The 22,909-nt window shown below is 38.4% G+C and overlaps 1 protein-coding gene and 5 non-coding genes across 6 annotated transcripts; all 6 read right to left on the bottom strand.

Annotated features, from left to right (window-relative positions):
• Nucleotides 1-48: 48 nt before the first annotated feature.
• Nucleotides 49-120, bottom strand: trnaw-cca. Its single transcript has one exon. It is a non-coding gene; the product is annotated as a tRNA-Trp (tRNA).
• Nucleotides 121-994: 874 nt separating this feature from the next.
• On the bottom strand, nucleotides 995-1,066 carry trnaw-cca. The gene has a single exon. It is a non-coding gene; the product is annotated as a tRNA-Trp (tRNA).
• A 1,820-nt stretch (nucleotides 1,067-2,886) lies between these two features.
• On the bottom strand, nucleotides 2,887-2,958 carry trnaw-cca. Its single transcript has one exon. It is a non-coding gene; the product is annotated as a tRNA-Trp (tRNA).
• Nucleotides 2,959-3,835: 877 nt separating this feature from the next.
• trnaw-cca lies at nucleotides 3,836-3,907 on the bottom strand. Its single transcript has one exon. It is a non-coding gene; the product is annotated as a tRNA-Trp (tRNA).
• An 883-nt stretch (nucleotides 3,908-4,790) lies between these two features.
• Nucleotides 4,791-4,862, bottom strand: trnaw-cca. The gene has a single exon. It is a non-coding gene; the product is annotated as a tRNA-Trp (tRNA).
• A 9,212-nt stretch (nucleotides 4,863-14,074) lies between these two features.
• LOC120543615 lies at nucleotides 14,075-20,798 on the bottom strand. The gene is made up of 14 exons (XM_039776755.1): nucleotides 20,613-20,798; nucleotides 19,699-19,821; nucleotides 18,613-18,866; nucleotides 18,418-18,513; nucleotides 17,690-17,806; nucleotides 17,518-17,595; nucleotides 17,392-17,439; nucleotides 17,183-17,308; nucleotides 16,922-17,092; nucleotides 16,334-16,830; nucleotides 15,877-16,187; nucleotides 15,323-15,501; nucleotides 14,940-15,082; nucleotides 14,075-14,279 (listed from the first exon to the last, which is right to left on the bottom strand). The coding sequence occupies exons 1-14, from the start codon at nucleotides 20,761-20,763 to the stop codon at nucleotides 14,075-14,077; spliced, it is 2,499 nt and encodes an 832-aa protein (XP_039632689.1). The 5' UTR covers nucleotides 20,764-20,798.
• Between the last annotated feature and the right edge of the window lie 2,111 nt (nucleotides 20,799-22,909).

The raw sequence follows: 22,909 nt of genomic DNA, 5'->3' as shown, positions 1-22,909 counted from the left end.
TCAAGATACCACCCTATCCTGCCAATGGAGCTAGAGAAACAGAAACATTGACCCTGACGTGATTTGAACACGCAACCTTCTGATCTGGAGTCAGACGCGCTACCGTTGCGCCACAGAGTCTGAAATCCTCTTCGCCAAACTGGTTTCACGTCCTACACTGGGGGGAGATATTGATTGAAAACATTGTAGTAGTCAGATTAAAGGTGAGTTATAAATGCTATTTTCAGGTTCATGCTTGTGTTTTGTGTTTCTTCTAGGACATGTTTATATGTTTTAATATTCAAAAGACACTTTATTTTTCATATACGGTCCATGGGTGCAGCACCTGTACTCTCTGTTGTAGACCTGTCTCTTTAAAATCCTTCCTAAAAAGCCCAGTCTGCTCTCATTGGTCAGTGTTTCCAGGTCTCTGCATCATTGGCATCTGAAGCTTTTAAACCAAAAACTAAACAACCAGACATGTTCCAGCAGGAATGTGATCTGAAATTGGGGAGAAATTAACATTATCGACAGCCAAGATTACAGGCTTCCCTGGTGTTAGCACATAGATCCATGTAGTTAGCCTTCTGATCTGGAGTCAGACGCTCTACCGTTGAGCTACAGAGTCTGTTTCACATCACCTCTCACCAATTAACAAACTAGACACTGGTGCTGGTACATGGATTAAGTTATACAATACTAGAAGGACACTAGGATAGCACAGACCATCACCAAGGCCATGTCCAATCTCACAATGCTAACGAAATTGAATCATAATTTTATGAATTGAAAACCTTTATAATTCTAGTTTCCCGTTTAATGGCCACTTTTGAGTTCTTGAGATGAAAAAAAATATTTTAAAGTGCTAGTAAGTGTTGCGATTTTAACTGCTAGTCCATTCATTTCATTGTCCAGGATTTCAGGGACCATTTTTCTGTTCTGATGTGATAAAGTATCCAGCATGTGATCAAGATACCACCCTATCCTGCCAATGGAGCTAGAGAAACAGAAACATTGACCCTGACGTGATTTGAACACGCAACCTTCTGATCTGGAGTCAGACGCGCTACCGTTGCGCCACAGAGTCTGAAATCCTCTTCGCCAAACTGGTTTCACGTCCTACACTGGGGAGATATTAATTGAAAGCATTGTAGTAGTCAGGTTAAAGGTGAGTTATAAATGCTATTTTCAGGTTCATGCTTGTGTTTTGTGTTTCTTCTAGGACATGTTTATATGCTTTAATATTCAAAAGACACTTTATTTTTCATATACGGTCCATGGGTGCAGCACCTGTACTCTCTGTTGTAGACCTGTCTCTTTAAAATCCTTCTTAAAAAGCCCAGTCTGCTCTCATTGGTCAGTGTTTCCAGGTCTCTGCATCATTGGCATCTGAAGCTTTTAAACCAAAAACTAAACAACCAGACATGTTCCAGCAGGAATGTGATCTGAGTAATGGGGAGAAATTAACATTATCGACAGCCAAGATTACAGGCTTCCCTGGTGTTAGCACATAGATCCATGTAGTTAGCCTTCTGATCTGGAGTCAGACGCTCTACCGTTGAGCTACAGAGTCTGTTTCACATCACCTCTCACCAATTAACAAACTAGACACTGGTGCTGGTACATGGATTAAGTTATACAATACTAGAAGGACACTAGGATAGCACAGACCATCACCAAGGCCATGTCCAATCTCACAATGCTAACGAAATTGAATCATAATTTTATGAATTGAAAACCTTTATAATTCTAGTTTCCCGTTTAATGGCCACTTTTGAGTTCTTGAGATGAAAAAAAATATTTTAAAGTGCTAGTAAGTGTTGCGATTTTAACTGCTAGTCCATTCATTTCATTGTCCAGGATTTCAGGGACCATTTTTCTGTTCTGATGTGATAAAGTATCTAGCATGTGATCAAGATACCACCCTATCCTGCCAATGGAGCTAGAGAAACAGAAACATTGACCCTGACGTGATTTGAACACGCAACCTTCTGATCTGGAGTCAGGCTAGCGCTACGCATCGCACAGAGTCTGAAATCCTCTTCGCCAAACTGGTTTCACGTCCTACACTGGGGGGAGATATTGATTGAAAGCATTGTAGTAGTCAGATTAAAGGTGAGTTATAAATGCTATTTTCAGGTTCATGCTTGTGTTTTGTGTTTCTTCTAGGACATGTTTATATGTTTTAATATTCAAAAGACACTTTATTTTTCATATACGGTCCATGGGTGCAGCACCTGTACTCTCTGTTGTAGACCTGTCTCTTTAAAATCCTTCTTAAAAAGCCCAGTCTGCTCTCATTGGTCAGTGTTTCCAGGTCTCTGCATCATTGGCATCTGAAGCTTTTAAACCAAAAACTAAACAACCAGACATGTTCCAGCAGGAATGTGATCTGAAATTGGGGAGAAATTAACATTATCGACAGCCAAGATTACAGGCTTCCCTGGTGTTAGCACATAGATCCATGTAGTTAGCCTTCTGATCTGGAGTCAGACGCTCTACCGTTGAGCTACAGAGTCTGTTTCACATCACCTCTCACCAATTAACAAACTAGACACTGGTGCTGGTACATGGATTAAGTTATACAATACTAGAAGGACACTAGGATAGCACAGACCATCACCAAGGCCATGTCCAATCTCACAATACTAACCGAAATTGAATCATAATTTTATGAATTGAAAACCTTTATAATTCTAGTTTCCCGTTTAATGGCCACTTTTGAGTTCTTGAGATGAAAAAAAATATTTTAAAGTGCTAGTAAGTGTTGCGATTTTAACTGCTAGTCCATTCATTTCATTGTCCAGGATTTCAGGGACCATTTTTCTGTTCTGATGTGATAAAGTATCCAGCATGTGATCAAGATACCACCCTATCCTGCCAATGGAGCTAGAGAAACAGAAACATTGACCCTGACGTGATTTGAACACGCAACCTTCTGATCTGGAGTCAGACGCGCTACCTTTGCGCCACAGAGTCTGAAATCCTCTTCGCCAAACTGGTTTCACGTCCTACACTGGGGGGAGATATTGATTGAAAGCATTGTAGTAGTCAGATTAAAGGTGAGTTATAAATGCTATTTTCAGGTTCATGCTTGTGTTTTGTGTTTCTTCTAGGACATGTTTATATGTTTTAATATTCAAAAGACACTTTATTTTTCATATACGGTCCATGGGTGCAGCACCTGTACTCTCTGTTGTAGACCTGTCTCTTTAAAATCCTTCTTAAAAAGCCCAGTCTGCTCTCATTGGTCAGTGTTTCCAGGTCTCTGCATCATTGGCATCTGAAGCTTTTAAACCAAAAACTAAACAACCAGACATGTTCCAGCAGGAATGTGATCTGAAATTGGGGAGAAATTAACATTATCGACAGCCAAGATTACAGGCTTCCCTGGTGTTAGCACATAGATCCATGTAGTTAGCCTTCTGATCTGGAGTCAGACGCTCTACCGTTGAGCTACAGAGTCTGTTTCACATCACCTCTCACCAATTAACAAACTAGACACTGGTGCTGGTACATGGATTAAGTTATACAATACTAGAAGGACACTAGGATAGCACAGACCATCACCAAGGCCATGTCCAATCTCACAATGCTAACGAAATTGAATCATAATTTTATGAATTGAAAACCTTTATAATTCTAGTTTCCCGTTTAATGGCCAGCCATTTTGAGTTCTTGAGATGAAAAAAAATATTTTAAAGTGCTAGTAAGTGTTGCGATTTTAACTGCTAGTCCATTCATTTCATTGTCCAGGATTTCAGGGACCATTTTTCTGTTCTGATGTGATAAAGTATCCAGCATGTGATCAAGATACCACCCTATCCTGCCAATGGAGCTAGAGAAACAGAAACATTGACCCTGACGTGATTTGAACACGCAACCTTCTGATCTGGAGTCAGACGCGCTACCTTTGCGCCACAGAGTCTGAAATCCTCTTCGCCAAACTGGTTTCACGTCCTACACTGGGGGGAGATATTGATTGAAAACATTGTAGTAGTCAGATTAAAGGTGAGTTATAAATGCTATTTTCAGGTTCATGCTTGTGTTTTGTGTTTCTTCTAGGACATGTTTATATGTTTTAATATTCAAAAGACACTTTATTTTTCATATACGGTCCATGGGTGCAGCACCTGTACTCTCTGTTGTAGACCTGTCTCTTTAAAATCCTTCTTAAAAAGCCCAGTCTGCTCTCATTGGTCAGTGTTTCCAGGTCTCTGCATCATTGGCATCTGAAGCTTTTAAACCAAAAACTAAACAACCAGACATGTGCAGGTTCCAGCATGAATGTGATCTGAAATTGGTGAGAGAAATTAACATTATCGACAGCCAAGATTACAGGCTTCCCTGGTGTTAGCACATAGATCCATGTAGTTAGCCTTCTGATCTGGAGTCAGACGCTCTACCGTTGAGCTACAGAGTCTGTTTCACATCACCTCTCACCAATTAACAAACTAGACACTGGTGCTGGTACATGGATTAAGTTATACAATACTAGAAGGACACTAGGATAGCACAGACCATCACCAAGGCCATGTCCAATCTCACAATGCTAACGAAATTGAATCATAATTTTATGAATTGAAAACCTTTATAATTCTAGTTTCCCGTTTAATGGCCACTTTTGAGTTCTTGAGATGAAAAAAAATATTTTAAAGTGCTAGTAAGTGTTGCGATTTTAACTGCTAGTCCATTCATTTCATTGTCCAGGATTTCAGGGACCATTTTTCTGTTCTGATGTGATAAAGTATCCAGCATGTGATCAAGATACCCACCCTATCCTGCCAATGGAGCTAGAGAAACAGAGACATTGACCCTGACGTGATTTGAACACGCAACCTTCTGATCTGGAGTCAGACGCGCTACCTTTGCGCCACAGAGTCTGAAATCCCTCTTCGCCAAACTGGTTTTACCGTCCTACACTGGGGGGAAATATTGATTGAAAGCATTGTAGTAGTCAGATTAAAGGTGAGTTATAAATGCTATTTTCAGGTTCATGCTTGTGTTTTGTGTTTCTTCTAGGACATGTTTATATGTTTTAATATTCAAAAGACACTTTATTTTTCATATACGGTCCATGGGTGCAGCACCTGTACTCTCTGTTGTAGACCTGTCTCTTTAAAATCCTTCTTAAAAAGCCCAGTCTGCTCTCATTGGTCAGTGTTTCCAGGTCTCTGCATCATTGGCATCTGAAGCTTTTAAACCAAAAACTAAACAACCAGACATGTTCCAGCAGGAATGTGATCTGAAATTGGGGAGAAATTAACATTATCGACAGGCAAGATTACAGGCTTCCCTGGTGTTAGGCACATAGATCCATGTAGTTAGCCTTCTGATCTGGAGTCAGACGCTCTACCGTTGAGCTACAGAGTCTGTTTCACATCACCTCTCACCAATTAACAAACTAGACACTGGTGCTGGTACATGGATTAAGTTATACAATACTAGAAGGACACTAGGATAGCACAGACCATCACCAAGGCCATGTCCAATCTCACAATGCTAACGAAAGTGAATCATAATTTTACGAATTGAAAACCTTTATAATTCTAGTTTCCCGTTTAATGGCCACTTTTGAGTTCTTGAGATGAAAAAAAATATTTTAAAGTGCTAGTACGTGTTGCAATTTTAACTGCTAGTCCATTCATTTCATTGTCCAGGAATTCAGGGACCATTTTTCTGTTCTGATGTGATAAAGTATCTAGCATGTGATCAAATACGATAAACTACACTTTTCACGTGGAGCACAGAAACATAGAAACCTCTGACATGATTTGAATACACAACCTATCTGATCAGGCAGCCTAGCGTCCAACAGTCTTCAAGCGTCAACCTTCAACCAAACTGGTTTCTATGGCAAGCACTTTTAACTTTTAAAAGCTAAGTTTGACTATCCGGAATTAACATTGTAGATATCAACAACGTCTTTCTGACTAGTCGTAATTACATTTTGGATAGTTGGAATTGTCATTCAAGATATCTGTAACGTAATTGTGACTAGTCGAAACGACAGTTAGAGATATCTGTAATTTTGTTTTGACTAGGCAAAACTGAATTACAGATATCTGCAATGACGTCATTGGAAACGACATTCAACTCGTCACACATCTTAAATGACAATTGCGGATATCTGTAATTCAGTTTTGACTAGACAGAATTAAAGTTAAAGATATCTCAAACGTCATTATGACTAGTGCAAATTATTGTGCATGACGTTGCTCTGTTTTAGATATCCATAAATACGTAATTTCCCCTCCCCGCCATAATCAAAGTGAATGGATGAAGGAGCAGTCATGGCGTTGGCTGTAATCGAAAAAACCACCAGAAAATGGCATGAAATTGAACGAGCCCTCACACAGGGGATTTGTGGAGAGAGAGAACCTCGTTCTATTGAAAACTGTGAAAGAAATCTCAGAGGAATTGAGCATTTGCTGTCACCAGACACAAACAACGAACTCAAAAGCAGTTTGGCTCAACTGAAAACTCTAATAGACGCAAATTTCCGTGCTGGGGAAGACCGACGTTTCTCTGTCAGGTGCATTAGTTCAGGTGAGTCTCTTTATTACTGCATTCATGCATTATTATATGCATTAATGTATGGGGAAATGATCCGACCTAGCCGGCTAGCTACGGCTAACTACAACGTTAACCTATGGGGGCAATATTTGTAACAGCTTTTGGGGCTTTTAACACTCAGATTTTTAAGAGCTCATACTGTCTATGATTAAGAGCTCCGGAACGTGAGTTGGGTCCTTACCAGACTCAAATGGTGTAGGAAAACAATAACCTTTGTTTTTTTGCAGGCAGGCAGTCAGCCTGTCGTTTACTTCCGAAACACAACGACAAGGTAAACAGAGCTAGCAGTCTGCCTGCAAAAACACAAACCATAAAATGATCTTTTACCGGAAGGCTAGTAACCAAAAAATAAAAAGCCTGTCCCAGTTGCATCATGTTAAAACAAAATTGATATCCTAATACAAAGGAATTATGTTTAGCAATAATTCTTTATATTTATCGATTTACTGTAGGCTACGTATCCATGTGCTTATTTATGCAATCATTTAATGTATTGGTCTTACACCGTTATGTCCACTGCTCTCAGCAATAAACACTGTATTTTTGCAATTCCACAAGTCTCTCTATTTCCAGTGTAGCTTGCTGGCTTATTCATTAACAATATGCAATTCCAATGCATGTATGAGAATTGGTATGCTGATATATACATAAAATAAACAGTAATGCTGCTTAAACACTTAAACTTAGTTGACTTTTTCTTTTTGTAGGGAGAAGAGGCCGACCAGCCCTTTATGTTACCAGAGAACACATTGAATTTCTGCTGAAGCAAGGCCATACAATTGCAAAAACTGCTGAAATACTGGGATGCTCCTCATCATTTCTGTACAAGAAGTCAAAGTTGATGGGTATACCTGTTAGAAGTATGCTGTCTGCAATAGATGATGGTGAACTAGAACAACATGTGAGGCAACTTCAGAGCCAATATTCTAATTCTGGAAATGAGGTAATTGGTGGTCTTTAGGCTGTATTTAATTCACATTTGTGTGCCATTGTTTTGTGAAAATCATGTCAATTTAGATCTATTCAAAAATCTGTTTCAGATGATAAGAGCTCTGTTGCGCGCACAGGGTGTGCTTGTTACACGGTCCAGGGTGCGTGAGATGTTGACACGGGTAAATCCTACTGCTACTGCAAGGAGATGGAGCCAGACAGTTGCAAGACGTGTTTATCATGTACCTTACCCCAATAGTTTGTGGCACATTGATGGGAACATGCGTCTGATCAAGTTATTATTACCAGTCATACTTTTTATATTTTGAAAAGACCTTCAGCAAGTGCAAAACTGGACTTTACAGCTATATTGTTTCCAGACTACTGTCAATAGTATTATCATTTTAAAGTAATATTTGTTTTTCAACCTTTCTAGATGGGGCTTTGTGATTCATGGTGCAATTGATGGATACTCCCGTCTGATTACTTACCTCAACTGCAGCACAGACAATCGTGCCACAACAGTGCTTTCTCAGTTTTTGAAAGCAACATGCCTCTATGCCCTACCGTCAAGAGTCAGATCTGACCATGGTGGTGAAAACATCCTTGTGGCTTTATTCATGCATCTAGTTCAAGGACTTGAACACAGAGGTTTCATAAGCGGACAATCCGTTCACAATCAGAGAATTGAACGCCTTTGGCGTGATGTATTTTTGCATGTGTTGCAGCACTTTTATCTTATGTTCTACTCCTTAGAGGATTCAGAGGTTCTAAACCCAGATGATGATGTCCACAGACTTTCACTGCATATTGTTGATCTTCCTGAGATTCAAAAAAGACTGGAGCAGTTTAGACAGGCCTGGAACCTCCATCCGTTGCGAACTGAAAATAATTGCACACCAACTCAACTCTGGACAGAGGGCATGCTCAAAAACATTGCAACAGACAGCACAGCTGTCAACAATGTGTTTGGGGAAAATCCCTACAGCGACCAAAACATTGATGCCATCCTAGCGCAGTATGGAATTCAAACACTGCCTTCACTTGATGAGGAAGAGTTCCCAGCTGTTAATGTAGAGCCACCTCAACTCATCCTCACTCAGCAACAACAGACATCTGTACACAATGCAATCCAACACATTTCTGATCTAAAGATGAAATATCAGGCTTGTTGTACTGCAATTGTCAGTATTTTGCAAACTCAGGTATAGTCCAATTCCAAGCCCGGAGACAAAAGTTTCTTGGCTGCATATATTATCCAGGACGGAAAGACATTTTTAGTTTCATGAGCTTTAATCCTCTGAGGACTGAGGGCATTTCTATATATCTTCATGAATTCGTCTTTTAAGGGTATTTGCATATAACTGATACCTACGGCCCGCGGAGGTGACATGGAGGGAAAAAAAAAACATGTACTGGGGGCAAACGCTAAACTCGAGATCTCAACTTTCAAAGTGATCCAGATGTCAGCAGGAGGCGCAGATTTCCGTGGCCGGCGACAGGAACACAGATTCGCCTCGTTGCTGCACCGGTCCCCACTAATCCAGATGTCAGCAGGAGGCGGGGATTTCCGTGGCCGGCGACAGTGTCTCTTCCCCGCCGGACAGGAACACAGCTTCGCCTCGTTGCTGCTGCTGTCCCCCGGTCATGTTTCGTCGTCCACAGTCCGAGTCCTGCCAGACTCCCTTTAAGAAACCTGTGATTTAAACTTCAGCAGGCTGTGACAATCCGCTCCGCTCAATCCTGGTACTCCCGGGCTTCCCTTCACTCCAGCTGATCCAAATATATCAAAAAAATATCAAAATATTCAGAATAAACTCAGCTTTCTGTATAGTGATGCCCAAAATTGTTCCAGATCGTGTGAAGAGATAATTTGTCGTAAAGCGGAAATATTTCTCAAATCTCTTGTGAAGCAAACCTAAACTTAATTGTTTTGGTGCTTGAAATTAGTTTTTTAAAAGTCTTGGGTTCACAATAGCATTATATATGAATAAAATGGTAAATGTCTTAAATTACATTCTGTAATATCCTTTTGAGTAGGAGTTTTGTTAAACATCACTCGGACATGCCAGTGCATCTTTTGCCCTCAGAGAGTTTAAAATAAGGCGGTATGGGTGGTGCAGCTGCAGCTGATGGAGCTAATGCCAAGTGTGCTAGATTTGTGGGTGCCAGTCCAGACATTGGCAGTAGCTAACAGCACTGTTGGTGTTGTGTTGTTTCTTTATTTATTTATAGTGTTGTTAGCTGACAATATTTTTATAGTTCCTTTCTACTTCCATTGTTATGATTTGTAGAAAAAGTGTCTAATTAGTATGAATGAGATTTAAATGTTGAATAAAACTCTTTAATGTATGAAAAATGTAAAACATCTTAAGGTTTAAATGTAATATGAATCTATAGACAAGATTTGAAAATGCATTAAAAAATTGTATTCAATAATGACGTGACGCCCATTTTTTGTGTCTATAAGGTGAAATTAAATTTAAATACATTTCATTTAAAAAACAGACAAACAAATTACATTAATACATACTTTCTTAGAGGCCATATTTTAAAGAGTTTGTTTTAAAATCATTTTAAGAGAATAATTGGCGATTAAGGGCAAAAATGTCTAAGTGGTCTAACCGTCAAAACTTTGTACCAACATTTTTATCTTGCTTAAAAAGGTCGAATTTCTTAATTAAAGATCCCATTAACTACCTGGGCATTAACCTAAATTAAAGGTTATTATACATATTTACAATATATTTTATAATTATGCTTATATTTATTTTTATAATTTAGAGAATCCTGTCAGTCATGCTAGCTTCCTGAAATGTCAAGTGGTGGGTGTAACCACCATTTAAGGTGCCATTTTGTTAAAATCAGCAAGAAGACCACATGACAGAAAGTTACATCAGAGAAAAGGACCCCTGATCAGCATAACTGCTGCATCACAAGATTAATAACTGATAAATATAAGTTAATAAGACATTTTTAGGTTAAGTTCAGTTCTTTGGTTCACATGTCAAATGGTATGACCCAAGTAAAACATTGAAAAACATTCTTTTGAATAAAAATGTGTATTTAGTGTAAAAATTATGTTTGATTATTTACACCAAGGCCATATGCTGATATATGTGTCCATTATAATGCCTGACCAATTTGATTTTACATTGAAATGTCAAATGGTGTAACCGGTTACACCATTTGACTCCTATTACAAGCCTCTCAATTTTTGGCCAATCTTTTCAAATATAACTAGTTCAGTTACTGGTCCAAGAGGTTATATGAACTTAATTACTATTTAGAACTATTTGTATGTGTTCACTGTTTGAATCTTTTAAAAGTGGAAGTAATTTATCCAACACTTAATTAAGATAGCTTATTTAGCTAGGCTAGGCTAAATCATTATAGTGCAAGGCCTTAGTGTTTAAAAAAAGTTTTACCCTTAAATTACAATTTCCATATCATTCCTTTGCAATGTTACAATCATTTCTTAACAATTTAATAACATAGAATGAGCCAGTTGAACTGTGACCCCTAATGTATTACAAGAACAGCAGCTTTGAAATACCTAAAACATTCAAGGATTATTTAATTGAAGTATAAGATGTTACTTAAATATTAAAAATGCCATTGAACAACATTTAGTTTATCAAATTGAATTCAGATAAATGCACCAGAATAAGTTAAAGAGCTCATATTATGCTCATTTTCAGGTTAATAATTGCGTTTAGAGGTTGTACCAGAATAGTTTTACATGGTTTAATTTAAAAAAAAAACACCATTATTTTTTTGTTGTACTGCATATTGCTGCAGCTCCTCTTTTCACCCTGTGTGTTTAGCACTCTGTTTTAGGTACAGAGTGAGACATCTCACTTCTATTCCATCTTTGTTGGGAGTCGCACATGCGCAGTACCTAGGTAAGGACTACTAGCCAGTCAGAAGCAGAGTATGAGGGCCCCTGACAGTACCTAGGTAAGGACTACTAGCCAGTCAGAAGCAGAGTATGAGGGCGTGCCATGCTTGCAGCTAGGCGAGCATTATAACGTGTTACAAAGTGACGCATGTTTGTCTCTGAAGGCTGGACTACAATAGAGCAGTTTGGAGCAGTTTGTGAACAGTGTTTTCTGTTGGAGATGGTAAGTCCCTTTGGGGGGACTTTGGGCTTTTTCACTTTGTAAACCTATGACATCCCAAAAAGCATAATGAGCTCTTTACCTGTAAACATGTTAAAGGGCATGCACAACCCTAAACAGACTTGCTTCTCCCTCTCTCTTTTACCGATCTATCTACCTCTTTCTCACACACAAATACTGTTCACACATACACACACAATTTTTTAAGATGTTAGTTGTTTAATTTAATCTAATGAGTTATATATTTAAATATTTGTCATTGAAATTAAATTAAACGCTAAGTTCAATAGTTTAGTGTCACTTACAAGCATCACGTCAGGTGGTGTAACTGGTTTGTGTCAAATGGGATAACCAGTATTTTTCTTGAAAAAATGATGTGCAGGGAAATTAATGTTTGATAAAATGTAATACTCTACTCCACTGTAGAAACAATTTAAGACTTTTTACACAATTTGTCAAAGATTATTTCGAAAACAAATGTTTCCAGCACGTCTACCACTTGATATTGCAATAACAAATATAATTTAAATTTAGAAGTAAGACTAATAAAATCTATTTTTGGCTGAAATTTGGAAATAGGAGTTAATTTGTATGACTGCACTCACAAACAATGTAGTGGATGAAATATTAAATATTAATCATTCCTTTGTGGTTACACCACTTGACATTTTAGGTCCATTTGGTCCTACCTGTTAAAAAAAGGGTGAAAATCCTATTTCAAATGAAATAAAATGTACAATAACACAAAATATACATTTTAACGAAACTCAATGATGCCTTTAAAAAAGCTTTTTCAAAGTTTTTGAATCTTTTTCATCTGGCCAACCCTTATTCGTCATTGACCCATGAATACTTGGAAAAGTGGAGAAGGATCTAAATATTTATGAATGGGATTGAAAAGATGAATAAAAAAAATGAATAAGCTGGTAATGTATGAAAAAATATGGAATGTTTAATGGCTTGAATGGGGATTTTAGATTAACAGTTAAGGAGAGAGGTTTAACAGCCAAAAATACCTTAAATACCTTCTTATACCTTAACATCAATCAATCAGAACAGAGACCGAGTCATGATAGGGACAGGTTACAACGGTAAGCTGTTGAGGTTGATGACCAGGAGTCTGACAGACGCTGTAGGAACAGAAGTCAGTATAACTGAATGTGATACAATGAACAAACTGTTTATAAACAAACCGCAGTAAGAGTTTCATTTTTCACCATGTTATACAGTTTATTATATCACATTTGCTTGTACTGACTTCTGTCCCTTCAGTGTCTGTCCAGACTCTTCAGATCATCCTCCTTTACCTCAAACCTCCTCTGGTCAGGTAGCAGCTTCCAGCTCTGACGGAACTACAACCAGCCTGACTTTTTGTTTGCCTTGTCTGTATTCACTCTGTATTCGTCAACATCTACATAAGGCAAACATATTGGCAGTTATGTGTGATTTGATCAAATTCATTGAATTACAAGCCCAATAAATCCTTACAGTAGGCTTATAAAGGAGTATCTATTTCATTAGACAACCGCAACAGTGTCACCATAGTAACCATGAACTATAAGCCCAATAAATGTCTTGTAAAAATTAAAATATTTTTAAAAAACATTCAAAATATAAAAAAAAATACACAATACATTTGAGTTAACTGAAAAACTCAATATTGAATAACCTATCAACTTAAGTGAACTGTTACTCATGCAAAATGAACAGAATTACTGAGTCTAAAAAAACTCCATCTGAACCTGCCTATTCATTAATACGCAATTCCAATGCATGCATGTGAATTGCTATGCTGATATATACAAAAAATAAACAGTACAATGCTGCTTAAACACTTTTTTGTAGGGAGAAGAGGCCGACCAGCCTGTGATGTTACCAGAGAACACATTGAATTTCTGCTGAAGCAAGGCCATACAATTGCACAAACTGCTGAAATACTGGGATGCTCCTCATCATTTCTGTACAAGAAGTCAAAGTTGATGGGTATACCTGTTAGAAGTATGCTGTCTGCAATAGATGATGGTGAACTAGAACATGTGAGGCAACTTCAGAGCCAATATCCTAATTCTGGAAATGAGGTAATTGGTGGTCTTTAGGCTGTATTTAATTCACATTTGTGTGCCATTGTTGTGAAAATCATGTCAATTTAGATCTTCAAAAATATTTTTGAAAGAAAAAGCAAAATAAAATAAAAAAAATACACAATACATTTGAGTTAACTGAAAAACTCAATATTAAATAACCTATAAACTGAAGTTAACTGTTACTAAAGCAAAATAAACAAATTACTAAATCTAAAAAAAAGAAAAAATTACCATCTGAACCTGTGACTTGCTTCAACACAGCATTCTATCAACTAACTTCTAAGCATAAATATAGCTCAAGTGAAAACTGAATTTCCATCAACAAATTTTACACACAGTGACATCATGCAAGTCCAAAGGTTGGAGCTTGCAAAATTCCCTCCATCATGTATTGTTTGAAGGCTTCATAGGCAGAGTGCAGCGGCAGGCGGAGTAGAAGAGCAGAAGTATTTGCTTCTGGGAAGATTCTGTTGCCCTCATGAAGGAACTGAATTTGTGGACGGTGTGGAAATCCCAGCGGAGGCACTGTTGAGGCTCCAGTTGTAAACTCCCAATACCTTCTCCAGGGTGACTGGACTGCATTCTCCTTCTGTAACACAAGAAAGTGGAGAGAAATAGTAATTTAGGTCCCTTAAACACATTAAGGTTGATTTTATTTTTTGCCCAGCCCTAGTCTTTTGTATGTGTTACTTTGGAGCAATTTGGAAGTTGCATACCGACAGGACTTTTTGTGGTGAATATCAACCACAAAAGCCTCAGTCAAGTACTTTTTTGGTAAAATATTACAACACAATATGAACAAGTTTAAGGGAGCTACCGATGTTCACACAGCCAGACGTCACTTCAACTACAGCATTAATTTTCCTGCCAACCAGGACAACAAAATAACCACTAATAATTGTACTTATGAAGTCCATGTTATAACTTGTACAATAAATAGTACACCTTCAATTTAAATTAACCAGTCACGCCAAAAGCATATTGTCTGGTTTTCTCGGTCTCTCCTGTTGCTGCCCTGCACAGAGAAGTCCACGTCAAATAAAGTGCATAGTTCCTTCGCCTGTAGTGGAATCTCCTCACTGACAAACATGTTGTAGAACACTGCTGGATTTTTCCTCAGCTCCTCCAGTAAACCAAGGGTTTTTAACCCCTCAGCAAACCTATAAAAACATGGGACGTAATGCGTGAGTCGTCCTGGGCCAATGACAGGTTCATTTTTCGGAAAGATGAAGACAGTTGAGGCACTTACTGGAAGAAGTCTGCAGCTGACTGTACAAGAGAGTCCTTCTCCTTCAGGCTGGAAACATGTCTTAAGGAACCTATAATGCTGAGACTATCTGCTGCCTCTGCAATTGCAGTGTTCGCCTCTTGGACTGTTATTGCTTCCTGTATCTAAAAAGAAAGCGAAAGAAATACAGAAAAAGACGGAAGATGGAAGACAATGAAAGAGTGAGTTAGTCAGTCCAAAATTGGCGTGCAAGGATACCTTCCCTTTATAAAATGAGATGTTTAAGCAATATAGCGCTCGTGTTCATGAGGATCTGAACATGTTTGAAGAGATTCATAAATAGAAAATAACAGGGCTGTGTCACAGTACTGTACATTCAATGTATAACCTTTTCTCCTGCTTACTTTTATTAACTGTTCCCTGAAAGTATGGTCACCAACTTCATCCACTGTGGCGGGGGGTGTTGGTATCCCACAGATTTGATGGAAAAGCCTTTCGGAAAAGAAGTGTGGACCGACTCCTCCATGGACGACACACACAGCAATCATTTTTGCCACCCATGTGTAAAGTTTAGTCTGCAAAGCTAAAATTAAAGACATAACCGTAAAATATTGCTCTGTTGTAATGCTTCTTAAAAATGCAATACCTTAAAATGCTATGATTAATATTAGTGCTACAACGAATAATAAGTATTGCACCTTTCGAAACATCAAGTACAAAAAGACAAAGAAATTAAGAATCATGGAAAAATCCTAACTGAGAATTAACAAATCAAGGCAAAATTAAACAAATAAAAGCAAGATGATACAACACAGATGAAACCTTCCCAACACAAAAAAAAGAACACAATAAATCAGACCAGAGAAATAAGGGAGCAATCATTTTTAAATGAGTTTCTGTGTATACACTTCTAAAATTCTGCCAGTTGAAGAATTCTTAAGAATTTGGGCTTCCCTACCTTGAGTATCAAGAGACAACTGCCGGTCTTTCTCATGGCCCTCAAAGATATTGGACTGGTGGACAGCCCTCATTAACAGCCTTAGGTACTCTCTTGTCGGGCCGCCTTCGTCAACTGCCCCTTCACCATTGTCATCTTCATCCACAAACACAACATCCAATTTTGCTTCAGGGTTGAAGAACCTACGCTTGAACGCCCGCAGGCTACACAGTAAAACATTATCCCTGCACACATTTATTTGGTTGCTTGTTGGACAGAAGCTTCCGTCAACTTTGCTGACCATTTTTTTCAATATGGTTTGTAGATCAATCCTGCAACCAAAGAAGTTCATGCATTTTATTAATAAGCCAAATATGTACCATATTTTATAAGTTTTAACCACCTGATTAAATGTAACAGGATATAGAAAATGAAAAATGTACATAAACAAAAATATTAGGTCAAGAGAAAAGCATACTCATCCACAGGTCCTCTTAGGTGATGTGTTGATACATGAGACTGATTTTGTGTAACTGTCTCATCTTGTTCATCAAGAATAATGATTGGTTCCTGGGCAGATGGAGGGAGTGATGGTTCATCATGAAGAGTCAGGATTTCTTGTGGTTGTGAGAACAGAGTGAGTGGTGGCTGGGAGGAGGGCTCAGACAGCAGTGAGCGGGTGGAGGTCTCACACAGAAGTGGCTGGAGAGAGGGCACAGAGAGACTTGGCTGGGTGGAGGTCTCACACAGCAGTGGCTGGAGAGAGGGCACAGAGAGACTTGGCTGGGTGGTCTCACACAGCAGTGGCTGGAGAGAGGGCACAGAGAGACTTGGCTGGGTAGTCTCACACAGCAGTGGCTGGAGAGAGGGCACAGAGAGACTTGGCTGGGAGGAGGTCTCAGCCAGCAATGAGTGACCACGAGATGTATCGTCTAGGGCATGAGCTCCATCAATTTGTTGATCCGAGAGAATTTCCTGAAAAACATGCACAATACATGAGCTTGCACAAACCAAAACACATTCCGTTTTCATTTGAGACAGGAAATAAAATTCAACACACATTTACTTGTACATCCTGATTTGAATACCAAAGTACATATAGAGTTGAGGATGCTTTAATGCCATGATCCATTATTGACCCGGATGAACTGCTCTCAATTGATCTTGAGGATGTGGCTTCTTGCACTACAAAGATTTCACTGGCAATATCATCTTGTCCCACAAAGTCAAACAAGATCTAAAAAGATGTGAAACAGTGTTACACCAGTCCAGTTTTACAACCCACTGAGAAGACACTCTCATATTTCTCAAGCTGAACACACATCACCTGGATTGGCTCTGACAAGCTGAATTTCCTCCCATTGATGTGTCCATTTGGATATTTAAATTTGATCAAGGCCCCATCTGAGGGTTCCTCACATGCAGACAGTCGCTGACGTCTTCCCTCAATAGCCTGAAATGTGATTTCTCTCATTTAAAAAAAAATAAATAAATAACCTTCAGCTAGTTTATCAAACTAATATATTATAAACAAACCTTTTGACGTCTTTCCTCACAGGCCTGATAGGCTAGTTTCTTCCTCTCCTATTAAAAGAAGACTACATTAAAATGTAGTAATTATTTAAGAGAATGTAAATCATAAATAGAACTTTTAAGTATTACCTTCTCCTGATCCACCAACAAACTTGTATTATACTCCTGGTCTTGCTGAGCACGTATTGCTCGCCATTCTTGAAGAGCCTAAATTAAAAAATCAAATCACCATCAAAATAGTACACACAAAATGAATAAATACTTTAAAAAATAGATTCTATACATTGTCAAAATTGAGTACCTGATTTGCAACCACACTTTGAGCTTGGGTACTCTCAGCCACAGTCTCATCTTGTACTAGAGCAATTGAGAGCGATGGGAATGAATTAATGGATATGGCAGAGGATGTGGATGCCACCTGGTAGTACACAGAAAATCCAAATGATTTCTCCTTCAGCAAGAGAACACACTCACTCATAGTGGAAACAAAATACATTAGAAAATATACATAGGTAGAAAAATTACAAAAACTGTTATCCTAGGGAATGTAACTACTCAGACAGAATACATACACACACACACACACACACACACACTTGTCTTTTTCTAATGTGTTAAGATGTCACTACAAAGTGTAGGGCTGCCACCTCTTAGTTGATTAGTCGACTAATCGGTCGTTTTGGTCTTAGTCGACTTGTCATTTTTTATGCTTATTCATGCTTAATTACTCATTTCCAAGAAACTTATAAGCACATTTATGGTAAACACAAGATTTAAAGTGGTGCTTTTGCAGGATTAATTGTGGAGAAACTCAGTTTTACAGATGGTTAATCAACTACATTTATATTGTGCTTTTCTAGTCTTAACCACCTCTCAAAGCGCACAGCTCTGTCAATTAAATCAACTAATTGATTAGTCGACAAAATTGTATAAGTGTTAGTCGACTAAGAATTTCTTTAGTCGAGGACAGCCCTAACAAAGTGCATAGTGGGCATAAAACATTAAATGTGCAATCATTTTAATATGGACCTGATCTGAAACCACTTGAGGTGAGGTCTCATCTACTGGTGGAGCTGCGAGTGGTGGGAATGAATTCTGGGACATGGCAGAGGGTGGTGATGTTACCTGAGGGTAGAGACGGTAACTTCAGTTATAGGCATAGATGTTACAGAGAACATGTATGATTGTAGTATGATATAAATCCCTGGGTATACAATTCCATACCTGCAAGACAGTGGCTTGTGGCACGATGTAAAGTCTGCTTTTGCCAACAACTGCTTTTAATTCCTTCACAGAACTAACTTGTAATTTCTGGATCTTGCGTCCTTTGCCTGTCCTTGCCAATTCAAAGCCTACCAAATTTAAACTGACGCGAGGGTAGCTTTGGCAAACAAAGTTGTTCAATTCAGATAAACTCCAGTTTAACCCAATCTTTGAGTTTGTGCGTCCGGCCTCTGTTGACTCATGCACAGGTTTTCCTAAAAATGGAAATGTAAACATCAGTATAATCTGTTCCTAGTGGCAAAGTAACATTGATTAGTTGCTATATACAAGATCTTTCAGGACTCCTAGCAGTCCTGAGAGATCTTGCCCTGACTCCTATAATGTTCAAGTAGCCAGTTTCAAAGACAATAAATTTCACAAATCAAGGAATCCAAACTGTTTTCAGACATAATCGTAGTGTTGCCAAACCCCAAAAGTAGACCTGTACGACTACCACAGTTAATCTAAGATAATTTGTGTTTCTAATAAGTTTACAGCTTTAAAACTAAACAAACCCTACACTCTTAAGAAAATTGCCTATGACTGAGAAGAAAGAGCCTGGTCTCACTCACAAGGACATCACACATTTGAGCATAATGTGAAAGAACATAAACATACGATATATGGTGTAGCTTAGCCTCTGAATGCACCACCCAAATCCTCACACATTAACCATAACCACCATTGAGTAACTTCAGAATGTTGATGCAAAATGATTCATTGGAAGGTATTCCTGGACACTTTCAAAGTGATGCCTTGGTATGAGAAAGTGTTGCACAGGTGTTAACTATTAAAACGGCTACATGGGAATTTATGAAAATGCATCAAAGAGTAAACTGCTCTATAATATTTCTTTAAAACAAATGCTAAATGTATTTTAACAGTCAAATGTTTCCAAATATAGAGACAGTATAACAAATGGGACCAGACAGGGTCAAGCCAACACAATTCAAAGCAGCTCATTCCATAGCTTCCTTTGCAAGAAGGTTAGATAAGGTGTAAAAGTAAATAACACTCAATTATTATGTGATTCAATCTCACATTTACCTAATCCAAGTTTAGCCAGTTCCTCAAGTTCTTTTGTGGGAGGTAGAAAACCATTATCTGGCCCTGGAAGGAGGAAAAGTTTTGCTTGCCAAATAGGGCTTTCCCTGCGTCCACCAGATCCTCCTGTAAACACAAATACATAACTGTCAGCAGTCATTCTTGGCTAAAATGATTTTTGAGCGTTAAGCGTACATATTTATGAGGCTGGTACATCAGGCCAGTAAATTATGCTACAAATAACTTTACAGTAAGGAAGCAAGATAAGTAAACCCAGCAAAACAAGCTGGGAAAGCAAAAACCGTGGCCAAAATATAACCTAGGGTCTTTTTGTGAATGTACACGAGTCAAACGTTCGTTTAAAAAGGGTATTGACGATAAAAGCTGCACTTGAACTAGAGCATTGTTCGTGTACAAGGAGTTTACTTAAAATAACGTTTTTAACGCTGGAACTTCGCTAGCTAGCTACATATGGCAGCAACCGGAAGACAACGTGAGGTAGCTAGCTAAGTCCTCTGCTAACAAAAACGTCTTTTAAGCAAACTCTTCGCACACGAACAATGTTCTCAATGCTAGTGTTCATGCGTAGGGACCCTTATAATATACAAGCAAAGTGTTATGTTGTGTCGAGTGGTCTTAGCTAACCATCTAGCTAGCTAGTATTTTAAAAATAGCGATTTTGGTGCTAGTAGTGCCCCTAGCGTTGACCCTAAAACTAAACAACCTTCAATCTTAAAGAGTGCAGTTTTTGTCGTAGTTAAGTATAATTTTAAACAGACGTTTGACTCGAGTACATTCACAAAGACCCTAGAATGCATTTTGGCAACGGTTTTGCTTTAAGTTAGCATATTATTAAACAGCTACCCCGAACTTCTGCAAGCACATTAGCAATTCTGATGTTAAAAAAGAAAACTTACCCCGAACTCGATGAACTTGCCGGCGAAATAGTCGTCTTGTTGTGGAAAGTAACGTTGACTCATTATTTCTCGCTGCCAGCTCCTGTCTTGCACGGGCTGCAGCATTAAAAAGACGATTAAAAACTCCTTCGGCCTCTGGCTGCTCCGACATGGTGCTAATCAGTTCTAATTACAAGGTAACAGTTAACAGGTGCTCCGTCTAAAGTGGGATGCGGGCCTAATTTGCATACACATACAGATATCTGCAACGTCATTTCGCCTAGTCAAAACTCAAATTCAAGATATCTGTAATTACATTTTGACTAGGCAGAATGAAAGTTACAGATATCTCAAATTTCAGATATCTCTAATCAAAATTAATTTCAAGATATCTATAACTTGATAATAGATATCTACAATTAAATTATGACTATCCCTAACTGCAGTTTAAGATATCTACAACGCCATTTTGACTAGTCATAATTCCAGTTACAGATATCTACAACGTAATTTCGCCTAGTCAAAACTTAATTTAAGATATCTCAAAATGAACATGTAGATATCTTGAATTGAGGTGAATTAAAGATATCTTGAACTGGAGTTATGACTAGTCAGAATCAAATTGTAGATATCTCAAACTGGAATTACAGATATCTACAATTCAGTTGCGGATATCCGTAATTCACATAGTGGATATCCGCAACTGAATTGTAGATATCTGTAATGATACACCCCATACAAATGAATGTCAAAAGTGACGTCATTTGTCCTAGGAAGAATGTCTTTGTGGATATCTGAAATGACAATTATGGATAGGAAGAATGTAGTTGCGGATATCTGAAATGTTCTTTTTGACTAGGCAAAACTGAATTACAGATATCTGCAACACATATCCAGTCTAGCTGTTAAATGTTAAAAAGGCTTGCCATAAGCGTTAGCACCTTCGCTATCAACGTTAGCAGGAGTTGCGTTAGCAACATATATGTCTGCATTTGAACCTAAAGGCCAAATGTGTGTGTGAAGTATTATAAACATTGGACAGCTTATAGCATCCGGAGAGCAATTAATTTTTATTGAACAAGATATTTATCCATTTATATATGTTAGGATTTTTTTTAAACAAATTATTCATATATTCATGAATTATTTATATGTAATGTGTTTTTTTTTGCTTCATAATTGTGTGTGTTTTGATGGCGCAGTGGATATGATATATGCCTTTGTGTGGGAGATCTGGGTTTGATTCCCACTGCAATACATCAACCTATGTGTCCCTGAGCAAGACACTTAACCACTAGTTGCTCCAGAGGTGTGCAACCTCTGTTAGTGTGTGTGTGTGTGTGTGTGTGTGTGTGTGTGTGTGTGTGTGTGTGTGTGTGTGTGTGTGTGTGTGTGTGTGTCAAAGTGTGGCAGGTAAATCCATATTCTGCTGCTAGACTGCAGCTGTCGGAGTGTTCTCTCAGCAGGATTGGCATTTTATGTATGTTGGTTATTTGGTCAAATGTAGGGTAGGGTAAATATTTAGTTCACCAGTGGAGTTGCTTTCCCTTCTCCTAGGAGAACTGCTAGCTTCTTTTCTGATGTTAACGTTGGGGAAATCGCAATTTTTTGGGCTATTTTTCCAAAGTATAAATGCATTAGTGAAGATAATTTTTCACAGTGGAAGAGGAAGTGTATCTCTGTTTCTATAGGCCCTGTTGAGCAGTGAGCACATATACGCTCCTCTCTGGGCAGCCATGTCTGTTTGAGTCTTCCTGTCTGTGTTGTTGTCAGGTTGTGCGCACTGAGTCTGTACCTGCTTAATGTAGTTTTTAGTTTAATATTAGTAACTGTGGTCAGGTAGTCTGCCACACTGTACTCTCTTTAGGGACAGATAGCGCTGTATTTTGCTTTAGTTTGAACAGGGTCAGTTAGTGAACTGAGGGGACTCTTCTCTTTGCTCATGTCTTGATATTGTGGGGCTTTCTGCTGATAGGAGTAGCGGTCATTGTTTTTTAGATGTAGTCAATATTTGATTGCGCTTTTGTGAATTTTGATGAATAATGGGATTTGGCCTAATTCAGCTCTGCAGGTGTTGTTGGTGTTTTTTCTGTGCATCTGTAAGATAGTTTTACAGAACTCTAGATTCAGGATTTTAACTGGGTTTCTGTCCAAATGGGCTGGATTCTGGTAGGAAATAGGACCCCACACCTCACTACCATAGAGGGAAATTGGTTCTATTACAGTTTCACATAATTTGAGCCAGATGTATTGTAATGTAGATTTGGGGCCCTATCTTGCACTCAGCGCAATTGCCTTTGTACATTACATGTTACATT

Source organism: Perca fluviatilis, chromosome 16, assembly GCF_010015445.1.
Source record: "Perca fluviatilis chromosome 16, GENO_Pfluv_1.0, whole genome shotgun sequence".
NCBI classification, from domain to species: Eukaryota; Metazoa; Chordata; class Actinopteri; order Perciformes; family Percidae; genus Perca; species Perca fluviatilis.
This window is presented reverse-complemented; position numbering and strand designations above follow the sequence as displayed.

Coding starts and splice junctions, on each gene's coding strand:
- LOC120543615 (XM_039776755.1), bottom strand. CDS start 20,763: ATGTCGGAGCAGCCAGAGGCCGAAGGAGTTTTTAATCGTCTTTTTAAT. Junction 18,867..19,698: donor ACTGGCTAAACTTGGATTAG/GTAAATGTGAGA, acceptor TTCCATTTTTAG/GAAAACCTGTGCATGAGTCA. Junction 15,083..15,322: donor TCAGGGAACAGTTAATAAAA/GTAAGCAGGAGA, acceptor CTTTCTTTTTAG/ATACAGGAAGCAATAACAGT.